The sequence below is a fragment of the Amblyomma maculatum genome, chromosome 4, assembly GCF_055883805.1.
Source record: "Amblyomma maculatum isolate TAMU_Amacu chromosome 4, ASM5588380v1, whole genome shotgun sequence".
In the NCBI taxonomy this organism is placed as follows: domain Eukaryota; kingdom Metazoa; phylum Arthropoda; class Arachnida; order Ixodida; family Ixodidae; genus Amblyomma; species Amblyomma maculatum.
In genome coordinates, this window is record NC_139347.1 from 104,471,582 (window position 1) to 104,492,644 (window position 21,063).

At 42.3% G+C, this 21,063-nt stretch overlaps 1 protein-coding gene across 1 annotated transcript; it reads left to right on the forward strand.

Annotated features, from left to right (window-relative positions):
- Positions 1-1,466: 1,466 nt before the first annotated feature.
- Positions 1,467-20,734, forward strand: LOC146191910 (alpha-tocopherol transfer protein-like). The gene is made up of 5 exons (XM_084600007.1): positions 1,467-1,551; positions 5,700-5,951; positions 13,608-13,801; positions 16,100-16,210; positions 20,435-20,734. Exons 1-5 carry the CDS (start codon positions 1,467-1,469, stop codon positions 20,621-20,623), a joined length of 831 nt encoding a protein of 276 aa, XP_084456133.1. The 3' UTR covers positions 20,624-20,734.
- The last annotated feature ends 329 nt before the right edge of the window (positions 20,735-21,063 follow it).

Consider the following 21,063-nt stretch of genomic DNA (forward strand, 5'->3'; position numbering starts at 1 on the left):
GGCTAAGGTGTGAGAGCGTGTGTGACAGATATTGCGCCTTTCCTGTCCTGTGAACCAATTTATTATTATTATTATTATTATTATTATTATTATTATTATTATTATTATTATTATTATTATTATTATTATTATTATTATTATTATTATTATTGCTATTATTATTATTATTATTATTATTATTATTATTGTGCTCTGCATCTTGATGTCTCCGCTTGGCAAGACGCTTGTTTCTTCGTTCGGGCGTCTCTGCTGCATCGGCAGTGGAGTCGGCACACGGCCGCGTTGTTGTGGCACGGCCGGTCTCAATGCGCGCGCTCCCGCGCGCATTTGATACCGGCCGTGGTTGTGTTTACCACTGTTGGAAAAAGCTAAAGAAAATGCGCGGGCCTGCTACTGGCTCTGTACATCCGCTACCTCGTGTGGAAAGAGGAGAAAATAAAAAAGAAAGAAGGAGAGAGAGAGAGAGAGAGAGAGAGAGAGAGAGAGAGAGAGAGAGAGAGAGAGAGAGCTGGAGAGAGGAAGGACCGCGACGCAACAGCAGTCCGCACGAAACCAGTGGCGGATGCAATGAAGGCCTACAACAGATACAACCGCCGGTGGCAGGCGAGCCTCTGCCGTTTGCGGCGGGGGCCTACCATTCCCAGCTCCATAGGGTCAGGAGCAGCCACCCTCCTCCAATAGCACCCGCGGCTGCGGCGGCCGGGAGCTTTGATGTCATGCGTAGCGCACCTTTTGCTCCTCTCCGGTTTCGGCGCATGCGCATTGTGGCCTGTCTTGCAGACTGCGAAATGCTCGGCTGGTTAGCGTTGTGTAGCTCTCGCTACAAAAATTACGAGGATGTGGGTGGCTTAAAGCTTACAGTCGCTTATAATGAGCAGTAATTAAGAAAGCCATCTCGAGTTATTCATGATCCGACTGAAATGAAGAAGGAACATGAAATGTGAGTAGAGAAACCACCGTGTGCCTAAGGAGTAACAGAGCGAATCGAAACAAGAAAAACGCAGCAGGCAGTGAAGAGCGTCCTTTTTCTGGATGAGGTACGGAAGTTTGCCGATATAACGTGACATGGACCGAACAGGACATATTTATTGGAGAAGACTTGAGCATACAGGAGAGAATTATAAGGCTCTGGCGCTCCAAACGACTCCATGTTCTTCGAAGGGATGACAAAATGCTTCATCAGTGAATTGAACTGCCTTTCTAGACCCCTTTTCTGACTTCGTTGCGAGGAGGAGGAGGAGAAAAGAAGGGTGGCAGGAAAATATTTCTAATATGGGCACCTGCATTCTTCGCAGCCTGGAATATTTTTCTTACTTTACATTGCATTTTAGTTGCGTGGATGGGAACCAAAATGCACGATATAGGCTTATTTTATTGATGTGAGAATGATAAGACGCTAACTACACGCTCCGCCTATTTTACAGCTTGGTTCGCTTACAAGGACCGCAGAAGACATCTCACACGACATGGAGAGCGAAACAGCGGATGAAATGAGAGAAACAGTTGAACTCATCGAGGATTCCTTAAAGGCACTCAGGCGTCTGATCTCTGGTTTGTATTTTCGTTTAATTGCTTGCGACTGACATATAACTTGTTCATTATTGCTTGCTAATTTGTTTTCTTTCCTAGTTTTCAGATATCCTTAAACAAGAAAGTAAGCATTGATTTTCGAAACACATGGTGGACGCGATCATCTAGAGGGCATTTTCAGCTTGGATGTTCAGAGATGGAAATGGAGGAAATATACCCGGAGGAAAACACGAAACGGTATATCTCCGTTTTGTGTGCCATGTCCTCGCACAGCTTTCCTAAATGTTGTCTGTAAGCCATTAATCAGACAGTACTCAAAAGTTGTTAGGAATGCATTCGGGGATCATAAAACAATAGGTATGACCAAAACATTGGCTGTGGTTTAGCTCTGGGTCAACGAGGTGGCATTGCGTTAGCAATACCTCCATGGCTGCGCTTATGGTTTAGCATGTAGTGTACCTTATGGTGTAGCTTGAGATGTTAAAGCGGGGCTTGATATGTGTGCTGGCAGAAGTTGCCAACTTGGGTCTCCCGTTTCACATGGGACGGTTATGTCAGAATCAGCCTGCCAGGATCCTGGCATTCACGTTACTCCTGGAACCCAATAAGGCACGTTCACACGGCTTGGTTAAAGCCGTATTCGGCTCGGCTGCGGCTCAAGGTCAAACGTGGCCCTTCCAGGGACTACGCGACGGGATGAAACCTGGCCCAGTATTGCTAACACAATAAAAGAATTTGGCCTGGTAGCCTCCCGATATGGAATGTTCGAGCTTTGCGTTTTGCAAGCATAAGCTGAACATCAAGCTGGGACATCTGATGAAATCGTAGTTAAACTTCTGCGGGCTTAATCGACGCTTGAAAATAAATGCGGTATGTGCATAATAGCCATAGATTATCCAGCTACAGTTTCGAAATAGTCTTGTGGATATGTTAGCCACCCGAAAACAAATCTATGTTTACACTTTCGAGGAAGACACGATACACGACAGATCCGAGGCGAAGAAGGCCTACAAAAGGGAACTGGTGTAAACAATATTAACCGATGCCCGTGCTCTCTTGAAAAAGTAAACCTCTTTCCTACTAATTCATGCTAGCTTTTTGCAGAAATGATTCAAGGGATTTCTACATTGAAAGACTTTGGGCTGTTTTAGATCTTGCTACCGAACCTGAGCTTGGATGTTTGGTCGCGTGAAACGATTACTCGATGTTTCATGCAAGTAATGAAAGCCGGAGAAGAGACAACTACGAAATCTATCATGCTTGATCCTGCACTAGTTCAAATACATTGCTGTAGATTCACGAAGTTCTTTCAGCCCAAATGAATTTTAGAAGTTGTTTCCCTTATGATCTTGTTTTTACAGACATACGTAGGGTATGTAAAGCTTAGTGCCTACAAAGTACTCGTCAGGGCTTAAAGTGAAAGCGGCTCAATAATTTGTATCATTGTTCCCAAAATATGACTAACTCGTACACCTCCGGCACCGATCAGAGCAGTCCGACAGAGTATAGCCACTCACAAACCAACATATGGCTATTTTCTGTTTCGTGTCATCATAAGTCTTGTCCGCAAGATTAAGTTCGAACGAATAAGAAAAAGAATGGTTGCATCAGATCGAGTATAAAAAAATCACGTATGGGAAAAAGGATCATCAGTGCATGTGAGTTACTTAGTTAATTATCGCTAATTAAGTCAATCACAGGTCGAAATAGCTGGGAGGGGTAATGTCGAGAGTCTTTAGAGATTCACCGAACCATATCACCTCTTGATATGGTTCACCCGATAAGCAATGTGGAGGTAGTTGCTCCACAAGAAAGTTACACAAACTTGCTTACCAGAGGCGTTTTTTTTTTTGAAAAACGAGCAGCTGCCTTTGTAAACAATTTCTCTAAAGTGAATAAACAAAATCAAATAAAAGTTGTAAAGTTTTCCCCCGACACTCGCGTATCGGTTTGTTTGGTTCGTGACCATTACATGCGGCTATTCATTAATATTGCGAAACATTAAGGGGTAGAAGAACCTAATTTGACTTTCACGCCTTCTTTGTTTCAAATGTTTTTATCAATTCACGAAATCATGATATATGCTCAAGGATTGATATATTCCCTCTGAAAAACCTAACAAAGTTATTAAGGTGAAAAGTTTTGCTTTCACTATATGCACGCCAGATCGTACATAGACGTTACTGTGTAGGAAGCTTTTAAATCAACCCGGTTACGTGGCATAACAATCTTATGACGCGCACACTGCTGCGTCGTGTTCTCTCGCCCACACGTGCTGTGCGAGCGCAGTGAAACAAGCAACATCGATAATCGGCACGCCTCGCTACAACCGCTCCGATATCGACCATGACATATTTTGATAGGGCTCAAATCGAGGGCATCGATGTAGTGGCAGCAGCAACGGGTTTGTCGCGCAAGGGCAACCGCTCGGATGCTTTCAACAGTGAGCACGGTCGCACGTTGAAGGTCGCTTTTGCACTTTCCGTGACAATGTGAAGCCCTTTGCGAAATTTCAGAAAGATTGGATATTCTGTAATGTCATGAGAAAAAAAAAAAAACTAGCAAGACAGCAACGGTACAATGCCGTTCTACGTCTCGCTGATGTTTTCAGTTGCGCTCGGTATAGATTCCCTAGGTTTGCCGCTCATCGTATGCCATTTTATTATGGTATGACGTCGCTATAACAATCGGTTGCACTGCAAACTCAGTGAGGTCAGTATCAGTGCCTCCGACGATGGGTCTGAATAATCAGAACGAACATTTAGGCTACATATATCTTTCACACGTCCACTGTGCCCAACACTTGGCTGCGAGCGTCGTTGCATAAAGAGGAAGCCATAGGCTTTTTATAGCCACAAAATTTGGCGTCTCAGCCTCTATAAGTTGTACGTCTTACTGTATAATCCTGAAAATCTGGCTTTGGAGGTCACCACCATTTTAAAGTATTTTAATTACCATTTTTATTTTTCGTTTTGTTATCATGCTCTCTACTTTGCTTTCAGAGAGCTCCTTGACTGCTTACTTATAGCAGCTTTGCCTTATTCCACTGCCGATTACAGTGGGATTGTAGATATAATGGGTATGATTATACAGGCATTTCACCTATATTTCCAAAAATACCAGGTGCTCAAAAGAGCATTTTTGTTGGCACGGAGGGTTTTGCATGAAGGTCATTAGACGTCGCTTAACAGTCAGTAGCGTGGATAGGTGCTCAGCTCCACACAATATTCTTTGTGTGCGATTGTAGTAGGTCGTAGTCATAAAGAATTATATTACCATTTCGATTTATGCTAGCCCTTCTTTATTTTACCTTTTGCAGGGTTATAAAAGTATAAATCATTGAACCTTAATGGCTTAAGAACTTGATATATCTCCTGCCTTACTGACGTTGGATGCAAGGTCCTCGAGTGACAGTATATATATCACTTGTATTCACTGACCGAAAACAGAAGCATATGCTTCCTAATTCACTGCCGCTTATCTAGACAGCATCCTAAAATTTAAAAAGTGGCTACGGCACAAAGCTTTTATTCATTTAGTAGGGAGAACATTCCTTAGGCTGTGAAGTGGCAAATGAATAGTTTATTGCTTTAGGGCTTGTTTAATGCAGCGCTTTTATGATACATATCTCTGCCTCTGCTGTAGATTCTTTGCAGTAAGGTGTAATTTAAGCTCACCCTAAAGCCTGTGAAATAGGGTAATTTTGCAATTGAACAACAAAGTGTTTCTTTTTTTTTTTGCTGTACTTTAACATTTGTCGTACACTCGCGCTGTTTTTAGTAGAGTACGTGCTTACCTGGCTATCCCCTTCCCGTCATATAAGGAGGCAATTACCTATCTATATATTTTATTTAGCATAATCTGAATAAAAACGTAGAACACTACAATGCTTTGGAAAGATACCAAGCGCTTCATTTTTGTCGGCGGCGCTTCCTAGTATTTTACTAACTAGGTCTTGTTAAACTTTGCCCATCTGCATGCCACTTTAACTTTGAAACATACACTTTGGAAGAACACATACCTTTTTTTATTGGCTAATTTATCATTTTAATGGTCCTCAGATGTTAGTGGTACCAGCTATCCTGTGCGGTTACAGCGTGTCTATTCAATGAAAGGATGCCCCATGCTCATTGATTTTCCCATTGTTTTCTTCTTTTTCCTATGGTAAGATGAAGAGTCACTGAGCTGTCCCATGGATGACGCATTTCTGCTGAAGTTCCTGCGCTCGCGAAAGTACAACATTTCGGCGACGGCTGAAAACGTACGGAAGTACTTCAAGGCGAGGAAGGAGGCACCGGAAATTTTCGATGGCTTTTGGCCGTCGGGCATACTGTACGATGACATTATTCGCAAGAACAAGCTCGCAACTGTGTCACGACAACGAGATTCTTGTGGTCGAGGTGTTCTGCTTTTCAGAATGGGTGAGTGTTTTCTTTTACATGTTTATATTTATTTATTATTTAATAAATACTGCCAACTGCCGCTTGGCAGTCGAGCAGTAGTAGTTACAATGTTCGTGAAACCGTGCCGAGTAGCATTTTAATGGCAGGAAAAAAAAAGAAAAACAGATGTTCGACATACAAAATTCACAGACAGAAAATCCTAAGTTCGATAGGCGCCTAGACGGCAAAGAAAAATGAAGCATCGTTAAAAAGAAATGTTTGCTATCACAGATAAGGTGTCATGGTAATTAAAAAACATTAAATGGATGACGCATAAAACAACATCGTAATTGGTAAGGCGTTCCACTCGGCAGTAGTTCTAGGAAAGAAAGAATAGCGGTAAGCATTTGTTTTAACTTGCGGCATTACAATTGTCTTACTGTGCTTTCTCCTTGTTTTTTTTTGTATTCATTGAATTTTATGTAAGTGTGAAAATTGATTCTGAAATTTTTGTTGATATTGTACATCATTTGTAGGCGGTGTAGTTTACGGCCCATTTCTAGCGTTGGGAGCTCAGCTCGTACTCTAAAGACCGTGACAGAGACACTTCTATTGTAAACGCTGTAGATGAATCTTAGTCCCTTCTTTTGCACCCCCTCAATTTGATTTATGTTTTTATTGGTGTAAAGGCCCCACACAGTGTTTGTGTAGTTGAGTAATGACCTGACGAATGTCGTGAAGGCTGCTAGTTTTGTTGCACTGGTGCGGTGCTTCATAAGGTATTTTAGCAGCCAAAAGATATTTCAATGACGCCGAAACCACATAATCAACATGTGCGTTCCATGTTCACTTTGAGTCAAATATAACGCCCAGGTATTTATATCTGCCTGATATCCACATTATTAAATTTTTAGGCATATAATAACGATTTTTTCTTTCTTGCCACCATCATATGATCCCATTTTGAGGCATTCAGGTTCCTAGGCCAGGATTTGCACCAGTGGCTAATTACCGAAAAATAACGACACAGGGCAGTCTGATCGTGCACTGATTCAATGTTCTAGTACGCAATGCAGACATCAATAAAGAACCGGCATTTTATAGAAAAATTCAAAGACAAATCATCTATATAAATAAATACAAAAAAGGGGGCCAAAGACAGAGCTTTGCGGTAATGCAGATAATGCAGGGGCAGATGAAGAATTTGAGTTTTCTACCTAGACATACTCTTTTTGGTAAGATAAATACGAATAAAGTCAGTTCAAATTTGTTAATTTTGTATAATAACTTTAACTTCAGCATTATCTTTCTGTGCAAACCCAATCAAACGCCTTTTTGAAGTCGAGGAAAAGCACAGATTGTTCACCCCCGTCCAAAGCAGCTATAAGATCATTGGTAGTGTGCTGCAGTTGAGTAACCGCGGATAAGCCACGCCGAAAACCATGCTGTCCCTCAGAAAGTAAATTATTATTCCCCAGAAAGCTGCTGATGTGCTTAAAAATGCAATATTCCATTCCCTTGTTAGCGGTGCAGGAGAGCGAAATAGGCCTGTAGTTGTTTGCCCTAGTCATATCTCCGGACTTGTGAAGGGGGATGACCTTGGATGACCTTGCCGTTTTCCAGTCGTTGGGAATGGTGTATCTTGTTCCACACTTTCATTGAATACTACGAAGAGGTATATAGAGCACCATTCCGCATACCTAAATAGGAAGTCGGTAAATATATTGGTTGGGTCCAGCGGACTTTTTTATGTCTATGTTAAGTAGCGACGAAAAATGCATTTTCAGTAATAATGAGGCTCGGCAGATCGTATCTGGGGCATAAGAATTCCTGTCTAAGATTGTTAGCGTGCAAAAATACAGAATAAAAATATGCGTTGAAAGCTTCGGCAATAGACTGGGTATCGCTAGCCTCTCTATCGTTCACCCTAACTGTGATCACCGGACATGTTTTGTCTGTTGCATCCAAAATTTTCTTGCGGCCTTTGTAAGAAAACGGTGCATCTTGACGTTGAAAAAGTGTATCTATATAATTAAATTTTATCCTTCAGTTCAGTATGCGTTGACTGAGGCATTGAATGGCTAGTGCATAAATTGGGGTGTGAGTTGCGTTTGACACGACGATTTAAGAGTAGTATATCCCGAGGAATCCTGTGGCGAGGTGCTTTCTTGTACTTTATAGGAAAGTATTTCCGAGTACATTCTTGTGATGCATTCTTAAAATGCATTCATAAATAGTTGACGCTGAAAGGTGCCTGCGTGTGTTTTTCAAGAAAAGTGATAAAATCCTGCTCTAAGCAGTCAATCACGCTTTCGTCGGAGGCTTTTCTGAAGTTCAAGAATTTCTTGGGGGTGGTTCGCCCCACTTTTCGGGTTAGGTGGCTTTTGCAAAGAACTAATTCATGATCAGATATACCCGGCCAAGCTCCGACAGTAAATCCTAACTAACTTATAGCTTCAGAGATAAAAACAAGATCGAGAACTGACGGAGGTCGCTGTGATACGTTTTGGTGTTTCAACTATCTGCTTAGGATTAAAAGCAAAAGCAGTATCGAGCAGTAGTTCAAAGTGCGGACATGATGTTGGAGAGAAAAGTTCGTTCCAGTTTATCATGGGTAGAATAAAGTGACCGCATAAGATAATGAAAGGGTAGCATCTACTTTGCTCACGAAGAAAGTCGTACAGCGATTTCAAAACAGAAATGTCAACGTTCAGTGCCCTGTAGATTAATTACCCCGATAACAATATTGCATTGACTTAATCGCATGTGAATCCAGACAGCCTCGACAGATGTATTGTGTGAAAATAGTGAGAAGGTGATGTACTTCCTTGCCGAAAGTATTTCGATTTTTGTTTGTTATTTTTTCGACAGCCGCCGGCATACGGCCTTATCACTCTGGTTCTGGCACGCGTATTATTCCTGTGCTCTTTATTTCATCACGCTCATTGCTGCCGTATGCAGCTTTATCAGTTTCTTTGTCTCGCAAAATGCGCCGAGATGTGTCTCGAAGAGTGCGGCCATTCGCGTATTTTTCTGCAATGTTCTAGGTTGCGCTACTTACAGTTTGCGGCTTTATCTATATGTTTCCTCACCGCCTGTAACTTGATTGTTTGTCGTTATGACGGAGTTAGGAGGGTCATCTCAAAATAAGGTCTCCAGTTCTTTTATAAATCAAAAGAAATGTTTATTTTAAGCAATTTACAAATCACTTAAAAGGCAGACCATTGTTATACTTTTCCACATAATTGCCATTTTGCAGACGCCGGGGCAGTTTTGGTATGCCCATGTCATACCAGCTCGCCGCCATGCTTCTCAAAACACAGTTGCCATGACTTTGCGGTCACACAGTGTTCGCCTGAATTTGCTCGGCTTGGATGAAGAGGAATGCCGCCACTCACGTTATTCTTGGTCTCAGGTGTGAAGTGGAATGCCCAGGTTTCGTCACTCGTAACAATGGAATCCAAAAAGGTGTCCTTTTCATCTCCATAACGCCGAAGAAATTAGCGAGAGGAGTCAACGCGTAACTGTTGATGGTCATCTGTGAGCATTCGCGGAACCGATCATGTGCACAACTTCCGATATTTAAATTTTGCTGTCAATATCCTGTGAGTAAGTGCTTCTAGAAACGCCAGGAACTAACCTTCAGAGTTCGTCGAGTGTGGTCCTCCCATCTTGCCGCATCATTTCTTCGACCGTCGCGACTGTCTCATCAGAAATTGACTGTCCCCCGCTTTTTTCTTCGTCGGCACTTTCCGTACGAACAGCTGCGAACTTCCTACACTACTCGCAGACGTTATTAGTATCCATGCCCAACTCTTCATATATTGCCGTCAAATAACTATGAATTTCGATTGGTTGAACGCCTTTTGCGTTCAAAAATCCAACAACTGCGCGAACTTCACACCTGGCGGTAGTGACAAACGGGAGCTCCATTTCAAATGGCTGCCATGCCAAAACTCACAGTCTCTTTCACGCAGGAAGACGAGGAACAATGAACATAGCAGTATGGCGAGCAGCCACACAAATAGTTTCCCTGAAAGCTTCTTTGCAAGCTTTCCACGACGATTCCATGGCTGGCAATTTTGGCTACCAAAAAACCTATGACCGCATCAAGAGCCGTTTCTACTGGCCTGGCCTCTCAGCCTCTGTTCTGAAACACGTCGCATCTAACATCCCTTGTCAATAACGCAAGCGGTCTACCTCATCTCGAGCCGGTCTCCTGCAACCTTTCCCGTCTCCATTCACGTCTTCCGAAGAAGTCGGCATCAACTTGTATGGACCCGTGCCTTTGACTCCAGCGGGAAGCCGTTGGGTCGTTACTGCAGTCGATCCTTTCACCCGATACGCTGAAACCGCAGCTCTTAATTTTGGCTCCGCTTCTGAAATCGCCAATTTCTTTCTCCACAGCATTCTCCGCCATATGGCGCACCTCGTGTCCTCCGCAGCGATCGTGGCAAGTCGTTTTCCTTCGTAATCGAAGAAGTGCTTCATGCTTCTGGCACAATGCACAAAAATACGTCCGGTTACCGCCCTCTCACCAATGGCCTCACTGAACGCTTTCATCGCACCCTTTGCGATATGCTGTCCACCTATATGCACCATCATCACGATTGTGACTCCTTACACTCTTCTGTCACCTTTACCTACAATACTGCCGTTCAACGAACCACCACATACTCTCCGTGTTTCCATGCTTATGGCTGCCCCCCTCCCCCAACCTTCTGCCTCACCTTCCAAAGAACAATTCGTTTCTCGTATTCCTCGTTGCTGTGAGCTTGCCCGCCTTCAAACTGAAACCACTCAAGCTTCCAGAAAAAGCAGCTATGATTCGACCCACCACCCAGTGTCTTTCTGCCCTGGTGATGAAGTACTTCTCTAGACCCCTACTCGCATCCCCGGCTTGTGTAAAACGTTTTTGAGTCGCTTTATAGCCCCGTACACGATCCTGGAACAAACAGCCCCAGTGAACTATCGAATCGGCCCTGTATCGCCTGTTCGTGATAGTCGTTGTCACGGCACTGAGGTAGTGCGCGTGTCGCGTTTTAAGACTTTTACCCGCCAACCTTGATTTACAACGGTCGCTTCTATTCGGGAAGGAAGAATATAAGCACTGTGAATGAACGTCCTCTTGATCTTTACATATCCATCATCTTCGGTCAGCTCGTCTGTAGATGACGAAGTGTGAAAGAACCGTTGCTGGTCTTTATATATATATATATATATATATATATATATATATATATATATATATATATATATATATATATATATATATATATATATATATATATATATATATATGTACACGCTACGTTCTCCCGTCTCACAATATATATATATATATATATATATATTGTGAGACGGGAGAACGTAGCGTGTACATATATATATATATATATATATATATATGTACACGCTACGTTCTTTCACTCGTTCTAGGATGTACTTGAAGTAGGCACGCAGTTTCCACAAGCATCGTCTATCCCAGTAAAGACAGATTAGGTCACTTCTATTGATGGCGCCACCTTTTTTTTTCACAGGCATGCTTTTTACTCAACCTTGAAAGATTTCCCTCAAACACGGGTGCAGCGACGAGTTTTCGGCATAGCAGGTCCAGTACGCTTCGTGTAAAAAATAAATGATTAAGCGACTAAGGAAGCTTGTGAATGCAAATAAGAATATGCAAAATGAATCCATTAATGCTACCTCGTCATCTCCTTGAAGTCGAAGCCAAACGGTTCCCACAATGTTTTAATGGACCGTGTTGTTTTTGTGAGAGTGCGGCGTTAGTACATTGTGAGTAGTATAAGTTTTGTCTGCATTCAAACAAGGTACCAGGAACTAACTTTCATAAAATTTTGCATGACTAAGCTGAAGTGCTTAGGACGCGTGACTGCTGCAGTCGAATCCAGAGATCAGTCCTAGCCGCGGCGGCCGTGTTTCGATAGAGGCGGAACGAAAGGCACCGGTACATGTATTGCGCTTATCAGTTTACGTTCAAGTATCCTAGACTGGTCGAAAGACCCCGTTTTTCAGATACTTTAGAGTTGCTTGTTGTCGGTTTCGGGAGTAAAACGACGTGCATGCACATATGACATCGCCAGGTTGGCAAGTCTTTGTGATGGTAATAAAACGACGTGCATGCACATATGACATCGCCAGGTTGGCAAGTCTTTGCGATGGTAATCGACCCCTCCGGATTCCTTAGATTCCGACTCAGACGCGCATTTACAAGGCCACCTAGGTATATGTCCGTATCGATTGACTAAAATGGGGTCGGGTGGTTTCACTTGATGTTGATAGTGTAACTATGACTGCATTCTAATGAAGATGCACGAGGTAAAAGGGGTAAAAACTAATGAAATATTGATTAAGCGATTAGGAAAGCGTATTCCCGCGACGAAGTGTCCGAAGTGAGCCTCAGGCTGGAGCCAATAAAGCTGTCACGTCATACCTTTAAAGGCGTAGCTTAAGTACTGTTCCCAATTTTAGGAATTGGTGCTTCTTATGTTTCGGCCCGGATCAGAGGTGTCAATGGTACGGTTTCTTAGGGAATGGTGTTATTAGGCACGATGTCAGAAGCGCCCTCGGTTAAGCAGCAGATATATGCCGCTGGTTCAAAGTACATTTTAAAACAGCGTTCTGTGGTATTTGCTGCTTATGGAGGCACCATTCATGAAACCAATTGTGCATGTTTGACCATAAAAACCAAACCAAAGTTACCGAGAATGTTATACTTCCTTCCTGTGATTAGCTTGTACTTCAGGTAAAAATGACTTCTGTGAAGCAGTCCTGAATATAAAGAAACTTCGTTACAAGCTTAAACGGTATAAGATAGCAAGTTAGATTTAAATATGCAATATATGGTGTGTTCACTATAACGGTGCCGATGTGCGAAAAACAATCAAGAGGCGCTTCGATAGGCAGTGTTTTTCACTGGAGCATGCTGTTTGTTGGTAAAGCATTCATACCCCTGATTGCGTGCATTAAAGGTCACAATTTTCCATCATGGAAATCGGAGTGTGGCCATTTTTTTAACTGGTCTTGTCAGCAGAACGTCTTCATTATACATCCGAGGAAACAAATTATGAATGAATCTGAGTCACTTCCACGGATTGAAATTGCGGGTTTACATTTTGCCATATTTTATGCCCAGTTTGCTTTGTTTTTGTATTCAGAGTGTGGCAATATCGCAGTGATCTGGTCAGTAAGGGTTCTTTTGTATAGAGCAGACGAAATAAAATTTCCAGGAATAATATACGTCAGATGCAAAGGCTGAAAATGTAAGGTTAAATTCTGTTTTCTGCAATATTGCGCACATTTTTTTCGTCGATCGATTAGGAGTGTGTGAATCTTCAGCTCACATCCGAGCAAATTAAATATCCGCTACATATTTGCACAGGCTGAAATTACGAGTTTAATTTCGGATAGTGATTAGCTTACTTAAGTACTTTCTATAAATTACGAGTAGAACAAAAGGAACTTGTACATAATACTGAGGTTCCAGCGCAAAAAGATATATATATATATATATATATATATATATATATATATATATTTCGTCATTCTATTTTTAAAATACTTTGAGGCATATATGGCTGTTCACAATTAAAGCAAGACAACCTAATTTTCTCTGTCAGGTTTATGGCTATTCTTACCGCCTAATTGGGGAATATGCATTGTTTATTTGCACAGGACCCTGGCACTCTGGAATCTGTACAATCAGCGAATACATCAAAGCCTCCCTGATGCTCGTTGAATACCTGATTTTGGAAGAAGATGTTCAAAAGAATGGCGTAGTGTTCGTGCTGGACTACAGCGGCCTTAGTTTAGAGCACCTCATGCACATGACACCATTTGTCATGAAAAAACTTGTGTACATCACAGAGGTAAAAATGTGCCCAGTGTAATTGATTATTTTTCTCACTCAAGTACTTTCGATATCATCATCTGCTAACGTCCTTGCCATACTGTACAGGGCGGGAGGCTAAGCCTTCCAAATCATGGCCCCTCAAATTATGTTTAAAGAATCGGATATAGCTAAAGTCGCCGAACAAAAAAAAATCACTATACAAGACAATGACATAGAAAAACAATGGCGCGAACCCCCGCCTGGGCGGCGACGACGGCTACTGCTCAGTGCAGACGCTTCCTACGCCCTCACCCTAGTGTAGCCCGTGTAGTATGAGATCAGTCCAGGCGTAAATTCTGAAAGTTGAAGGTTCGCCGTCTACGCTTTGTCACAGACACCGCTCTGGTTGCTGTCAGGCCCTCGTGTGTTCCGTTAATTACTCGGTATCACTTTCTCCGTCAATCGTCGACAAGCACAACTGATTCGTGTACAGCTTTGTGAGTGCGAGAGCAATGAGCGGCCCAGGCTTCACCCATGGCTCTGATGCACTGATGCTGCAGCGTACACTTATTCCGCATTTCGGTATGTTGCGTATCCGACCATCCGTAGAAGGAATCTTGGACGAATTCCCTCTCACCTAACATTTCCGCTTCCCAGCTTTAACTGCTCTGTGGTACAGAGAACAGTGGACTAATGGCCTTCTAGGCTTTGCGTCTAAGTGGCAGGCGGCATCGGTGCAGGGTAAAAAATTGGTCGTGGATTAGCTCAGCTAGGCCAGGATATAAGCAACGAAAACGTGTGTGCGCCTGACACTGGGCTGCCTATTCCTCTCCAATCCAATCGAATCCCATCCAATCCAGTGTAATCCAATCTATTCTAATCTAATTGAATCCAAACCAATCCAGTATAATAAATTTCAGTCCAATCAAGTACAGTTCATTCCAATGAAATACGATCCAATCCAGTCCTGCCCAATTAAATGTAAACCAGTCAATCCAAATCAGTCCAATCGAGTCAAATCTAATCATGGCCAATCTAATCTAGTCCAACCCAATCCTGTCCAATGCAGAGTACACGCTCACCAAAATACGCCGCTGACTAGCCTATCATCGTCACTACTATCATCCTTACGCTAGAGACGAAGAATTAAGATGCGCTACTCACTATGTCTAACAATGTCGTTGTTGCATTAAAGGCCAGACATCTTCTGGTTCCTCTTGATTGCCAGATTGCCAGCATGCGGCGTCCGCCAGCTGCGGCAGTTGCTACAACGGCTCTGTGCCTCCCACCACGCGAAACTCCCCGTTCGCGGCCAATGCAGCTTTCGCTACAAATATCCCTGCGTGCACAGAGAGGTTTTCATACGCATAGAAGCTTGATATTCAGGTTTACTTAGTGCGAAAGAACTGCTCTGGTGAACACCCCCCCCCCCCCTCTTTCCTTTTTTGTTTTCTGCATGGACGTGGAAACTGTTTCCTTTTCTTCTCCTTCTCTCTTTCCTTCTTTTCACACTGCCGCCATTCTCCTCTTTCTTTTACCATTTTATCTTGGCTGCTTCTCTCGGTGACTAGATAAATTGCATGCACGGGACGGCTCAGTGCGGGCTTTGTATAAATTAATAATGATGTACGACGTATCTAATTTAAGCATAGTTTATGTCTCTAGGCAAAAAAAAAAAATACCTGTCAATTTCTTCCCATCAGATGTACCACACATAGTTTTTTTTTTTACATTTGAGCCAGGTACCATAACTGGAGTGCCTTATGTGCTTTCTTCACACCTATCTAGTATGTGAAGGTGTGAGAGTGATTCTTGTGAAGCGTGCCTTATTATAAACGCGACAACGTAAAGACACCGTTCATAAGAAAATGCCGACATGGCCTCTGACTGATTGAACGTAGGGTTGCTTGCCGTTGTATGTTTGGCAGGAGCGGCAAGCTCGAAAGCAGTGCTGTAAAAGTTGCTAGTTGGTTTTTCATATGAATATAGTACCACGCTAAAATTAACACAAAACGTACACCAAAGGAGAAGGACCGGATACAGGTAACGAGTGCTAGTTAACTGTATCGTGTCCTTATCCTCGAGTTAAATTCAATGCGGTAGTATAAACATATGCTAACTCGAGTCTCTGCTTTTATTTGGGATGGTGATATCAGAATCAGCCTGCCAAGACGCTTGTGTTTTTTAGTCAGACATGTTAGCCTTAAGTGAGGCACGAACAATGCTTGCTGAAATGAGGATATTATGTGCGGGGTAGTAGTTAACGCTGTCTCATCATACCCTGAAAGGCGGAGCTTAAGTATCCCCCTTAAGTTTATTTCTTCTTTGCTTTCAGAAATGCTTTCCTGTGCGCGTAAAAGCAATTTACGTCATCAATGATTCAGCTATGTTTGACATCCTGTTTGCAATCACCAAACCCTTCCTCAGCGGCAAACTTGTACAAAGGGTAAGGAGCAGTTTTTGTGTGCTGCTTTTTAAGCACTCGAACCAAGCTTACCACGAAATAAGACAACTCACTGCTGTTATGTAGTTTTATTGCGGAAGCAATACCACGCCAAGTCTAAGCGCTGATCGCTGTGTGCCGTCTCCATGTAGGTACGCGTACGTGTATATGTACGTGTACTTGTACATAGTCCCCGAGCCAGCGCTGCAATGGGCAGGAGCTACCAACTCGGGTCGCTCCTTTCATATGGGACGGTGATATCAGAATCAGCCTTCCACAACCGTTTGCATTCTCGTTACCCCTACGACACGCTAGCACGTTCATACGGCTTGGTTGAAGCGTGGCTTTAAATGTGGGCTAGCAGCTTACGCTCTCGCGTCATACCCTTAAAAGATGAGCCTAAATGTCCCCAATAATGTAGCACCTTACACTGGTAGGGCGTGACATGGGAGTAATGTAGCAGATAAAAGAAGCTTCCACCGTTGCTTTCGCAATTCAACTAGCGTTAACCAGAGCTAAACCACATCTAATGTTTTTTTTTTTTTTTTTTTTTTTTTTTTTGCCGAAGCGTTACATAAAAATAAGGGTAGCTCAACCTTGCCAAGATAATGACAATATATGTGTCACTTTAGCGTCCGTAATATGTTCTGAAGTCAGTGCGTAGATCAAGTAGTTATTAGGCAGGTTTTGACAAAGCTGATATAGAAGGAAGTAAAATGCATGTACTAAGACGCTCCTCTGGGGTCCCGAACTAGGGACCTCCACCTAGTGTTTGTGAGGGTTGGCCCCTTCAGGGTCAGCTGATGCGTAACCTCCTGTATTTGTATCCTATATAAATGCTTTCCACCACCACCTCTTTTAACGTTTGCACATTCATGGATACGCGAGATTAAAAAAGCGTCCCACTTCAAGCGCTGCCGACCATGTTGCAGTCTTCTAGATTTTCAATGTTAGTACGCGGGCGTCCATTTCCAGGTGCAGCGGCGCCTGGATAAAGCAAAGCGGGAATTGTGAGGGGAAATGCATGCTCAGCGGTCAGGCGGCTGAAGAGTAGTACGGGTTGCTTGCTGCAAAGCCAGTTTTATTGCCCAGCTGAATGAACGCTTTGTTGTTGGTTGTTGCATCTGCAGCTCCTTATAGCCTTGAATTTATGTAAACACGTTTTGTTGCAAACACGACGATTGGCTGCCACTGCACCGGCTAGTAGCCTCCTTGGAGCGTTTGGTGTACTCAATGTTAGCTAATTCCTCTGCGGGTGTTCGGATCAAAACAATACCCACTTCGAGTATGTGAACAACTTGATCTCAAAATAACATAGTGATATGACATTCTTCCTTGGGAGGGCAGTTGATAGAGTGTTTCGAGTTGACGGTTTCTTTGTAGCCGTGCGGCTAAGATTGACTGGACGCTAATGAGTAATCCCTCCTTTATAACAGTATCATCAAGTCAACATTAAGAGGCCTGCACAATTGGCTTTGTTGAATAGCGATTCGGAGTTATTTGCGTGCATGCGCGGCTGCGTATTTCTCGTGCGTGCTCGTTTCGGTATCGTTCCGCATTTCATACCACAGTTTAAAGCTAATTAGTTCTATTTCATGACTCTCCGGTGTATAGTTATTATTTGAGTTCCTATGTAGCAGATGATCGACAGGGGTTCCTTCGCAGTGGTCAGAAGAGCCTACCAGATAAAACTCATTTCAGTACAAATTCGGACTGCGGGCATGCCCTTAGCTCGTAATTCTTTCTTCTATCCTTCGTCTTCCTGCGCATCAGCACTGGGAAAACTATGATCACGTGATATTAGTAAAATTCCAAAAGGCTGTACTCCCAAAACAATTCCGTAGTACGACACATATAGTAGACTGACGCAGATCGTTCATATCCACTATCACTAAATGCTTGCGGTAGAGTCGCATTTACCCATAAAATCTTAACTTTATAGGTTTTCGCGGATGCTATCTACTTGCAATAATGGGCTTCATATTTATTTTTCTTGACTGTGACAATCAACCGAGCGGCTCAGTCGCAGGCTGCCGACTAGTTTGCCGAGCTTAAATTACCATAGACCAGAAGATCAGGGGGTGTAACTGCTATTTATGTCATACGCTGCCGCATCCGTTAATGTCATATCCAGGTGTCATGATAGCCCCCTATTTAACGACATCGTCAAAAATAGGTTTTCCCTTTTTCGATTAAGTCGAATTCATAAAATACCTGCCTCCGTAATCTTTTGGTCAAACTTTTATTTAACTTTTTGAAAAATTTACAGTTATCGGTATCCTGCTTGGTTATCATCTAAAATTATATCGTCATATAAAACAACTGAACAAGAAACAGCATGTTGGAACTCGTGCAATAATAAAGGCTCGCCGTTTTTCCCTTCATACACACTGCTACCACTTCACTTTGCAGTCACATGCACGCACCCACGCGCGCACACGCGTACACACAACCATCACCAGCACTTTATATTGCGTTAGTGCTTAATTTTTCCATTGCTGTGTGAGTATAAATTCCTATCTTTTAATGATTTGTTTGATTACAACCTAGCTATCATGTTTTTTTTTCACGTTAATGGAAAACAAATTTACCTTAAAGTTTCTGACTACTGTTTCGTGAAGAATTCTAAAACCACTTGATTCTCAACTCAGAAAATTCGTGCTACCTGAAGTTTTCAGAAATTTTGGAAAACGAAGTTTAGGTTTCGCATGCAGTTTTCTATGGAATAATTGACCGGCGACTGTAACATTGCCAATGTTGTTGTTTATGCCAAAGTGTAGCTTGAACAGTTTTTTTTTTCAGCAATAAACAGAAAGAATAGATTCTTTCATCGGCTCATTACAAACTTTTTTCCCAACTTCTTATTACAAATTTTGCCTGGTCTAGTCATTTCGCCTCATTAATGTATCGTTATATCCATCCTCCTGATGCAATTACTTGTGTATTTTTATTGACTAACTAGATCATGCTCGCAGAGCAGTATTTGAATTGTGTACTATACAACATGTTATATAACCGTGACTTTTTTTACAATGAATATTTGTTTGTGCTAATACCCTGGTGATGTATTATTGTACTGCCATTTTATGTAATGTTTCCGTATCATTATAACCATTGTTTGTACTACTTAAGTACTTTTCTTGTTGCTGCTTGTTTGTAATTTAGTTTAGTATTAATGAACTGTTGGTCCCGTGACAGTCTTTCGACCTTAGGACTCTCCCCTGCATACATATTTTTATATACCTCTTAAGATGCTCAGAGTAAATCTTCTCTTTTTCCCTTTGTCTTTCTTTAAATAGCCAGGGCCATAAAGAAAATTGAAGATACGTTATCACGATTAGAAGTTACGTGGGTAGCTGCGATTGTAATATTTTCTTTGTGCCAATTTGTTTAATCAGACCTCACTAACTTAAAACATAGCAAAGAAACTAATGGATTCAGGAGGAGAACGAGTGGCCCTCTTAACACCAAGACAATGAGAACAGTTACTTCAGGCGCTTGTATATAGAACATGAAAGCGCTTCGAAGTTGATTCTTGTTACATCGCTTAGCAACAGTCCTATCTGGTCTAGGGAACTATACAAGAGCTCGCACCGCAGAGGGTTGTTCGCATTTAGCGTCGAACTAAGCCCATCGAGAAGCTCTCCTACACGGGCTATTGGGGAAGCAACGAAGGGCAGGCGTGACAAAATTACAATATTGTATTTTGCCATTATAATTTAAAATTGTTCAAGAGTGTGGTGTATATTTGCATCTGATTTTTATTCGCCATGGTAGACTCTTTCAAAGTGACGTACACCAAGGTATGCACTGCTCTTCAAGAAGTGTCTGTACAGAATGGATCCAAAGTTCATGCGATAGACAAATAATTGGAAATGTTTGCCGTTTAGTTACGTGAGATTACACAGGCAGCATTACATACTTCTTGGGGGCATTTTGCACGCCCCTGGTTTACTGTTTAACTGGGATGACGATACTTCTTGCATTATGTAGCACACATCAACTGGCATTTTATGTCTATAGTAAAATAGAAAGGCTAACATAAATAAATTCGAACTAATTGAAAGACTGTAAGAATATCGTAATACTTACCTAAAATATAAGTGCAGCTTGGCTTCGCACGAAATCAGCAAAGGAGTTGTTTATTTACCGCGAAGTTTCACAATTTTTTCTGCTCACTTATTTTGACGGTGAGGCTTTAGAATTTCATGATATTCTTTTTTCCAGATTCATCTACTGGGCTACGAATTGAACAAACTTCGAGACCTGGTTCCCGCTGATATTATTCCCGAAGAAGCCGGGGGCAATTTCGAAAGCTATGACTACGACATGTTAGAAAGGGAATTGATGAGTCGAAACGATTACTTTGAGGAATTGAGCCAGTATGGTTATGGAAAAGAAAACACTCACATATAGTTGTAGCAGCGAGAAAGTTTTCCTCGATACTTGACATGTATAGTTCGGCGTTTTATATCCCTTTCCGCCATGCACGGAATCAATAAAATCTTCTGGAGTTCACAATTTTAGAGACAGAAAAGAAAGGAATATCTGTTTAACGTGACAGCTTTAAGGGTCCCATTCCGAAGAAAAGCTGGTGTTGTGGCAGAAACATCGCAGGCTTGGCACTGGAAGGTGGTATAGGGAGATGACCTATCTCCGATTCGTCGATGGGTTGTGTGACTTACGAGACAACATATGGTTGTGGAGCTGGGACGAGCTGCCAATTTGGCTTGCTCATTCTTATTGGAAGGCTGGGATAGGCATCACCCTTCCAGGCCTTATGGAAGTCGAATCAGCTCTAATTCTAGACGATGCATTGCCATTCCTATGGCACGGCTAAAGCAGGGTGTTATACA

Coding starts and splice junctions, on each gene's coding strand:
- LOC146191910 (XM_084600007.1), top strand. CDS start 1,467: ATGGAGAGCGAAACAGCGGATGAAATGAGAGAAACAGTTGAACTCATC. Junction 1,552..5,699: donor ACTCAGGCGTCTGATCTCTG/GTTTGTATTTTC, acceptor TCCTATGGTAAG/ATGAAGAGTCACTGAGCTGT. Junction 16,211..20,434: donor GCGGCAAACTTGTACAAAGG/GTAAGGAGCAGT, acceptor TCTTTTTTCCAG/ATTCATCTACTGGGCTACGA.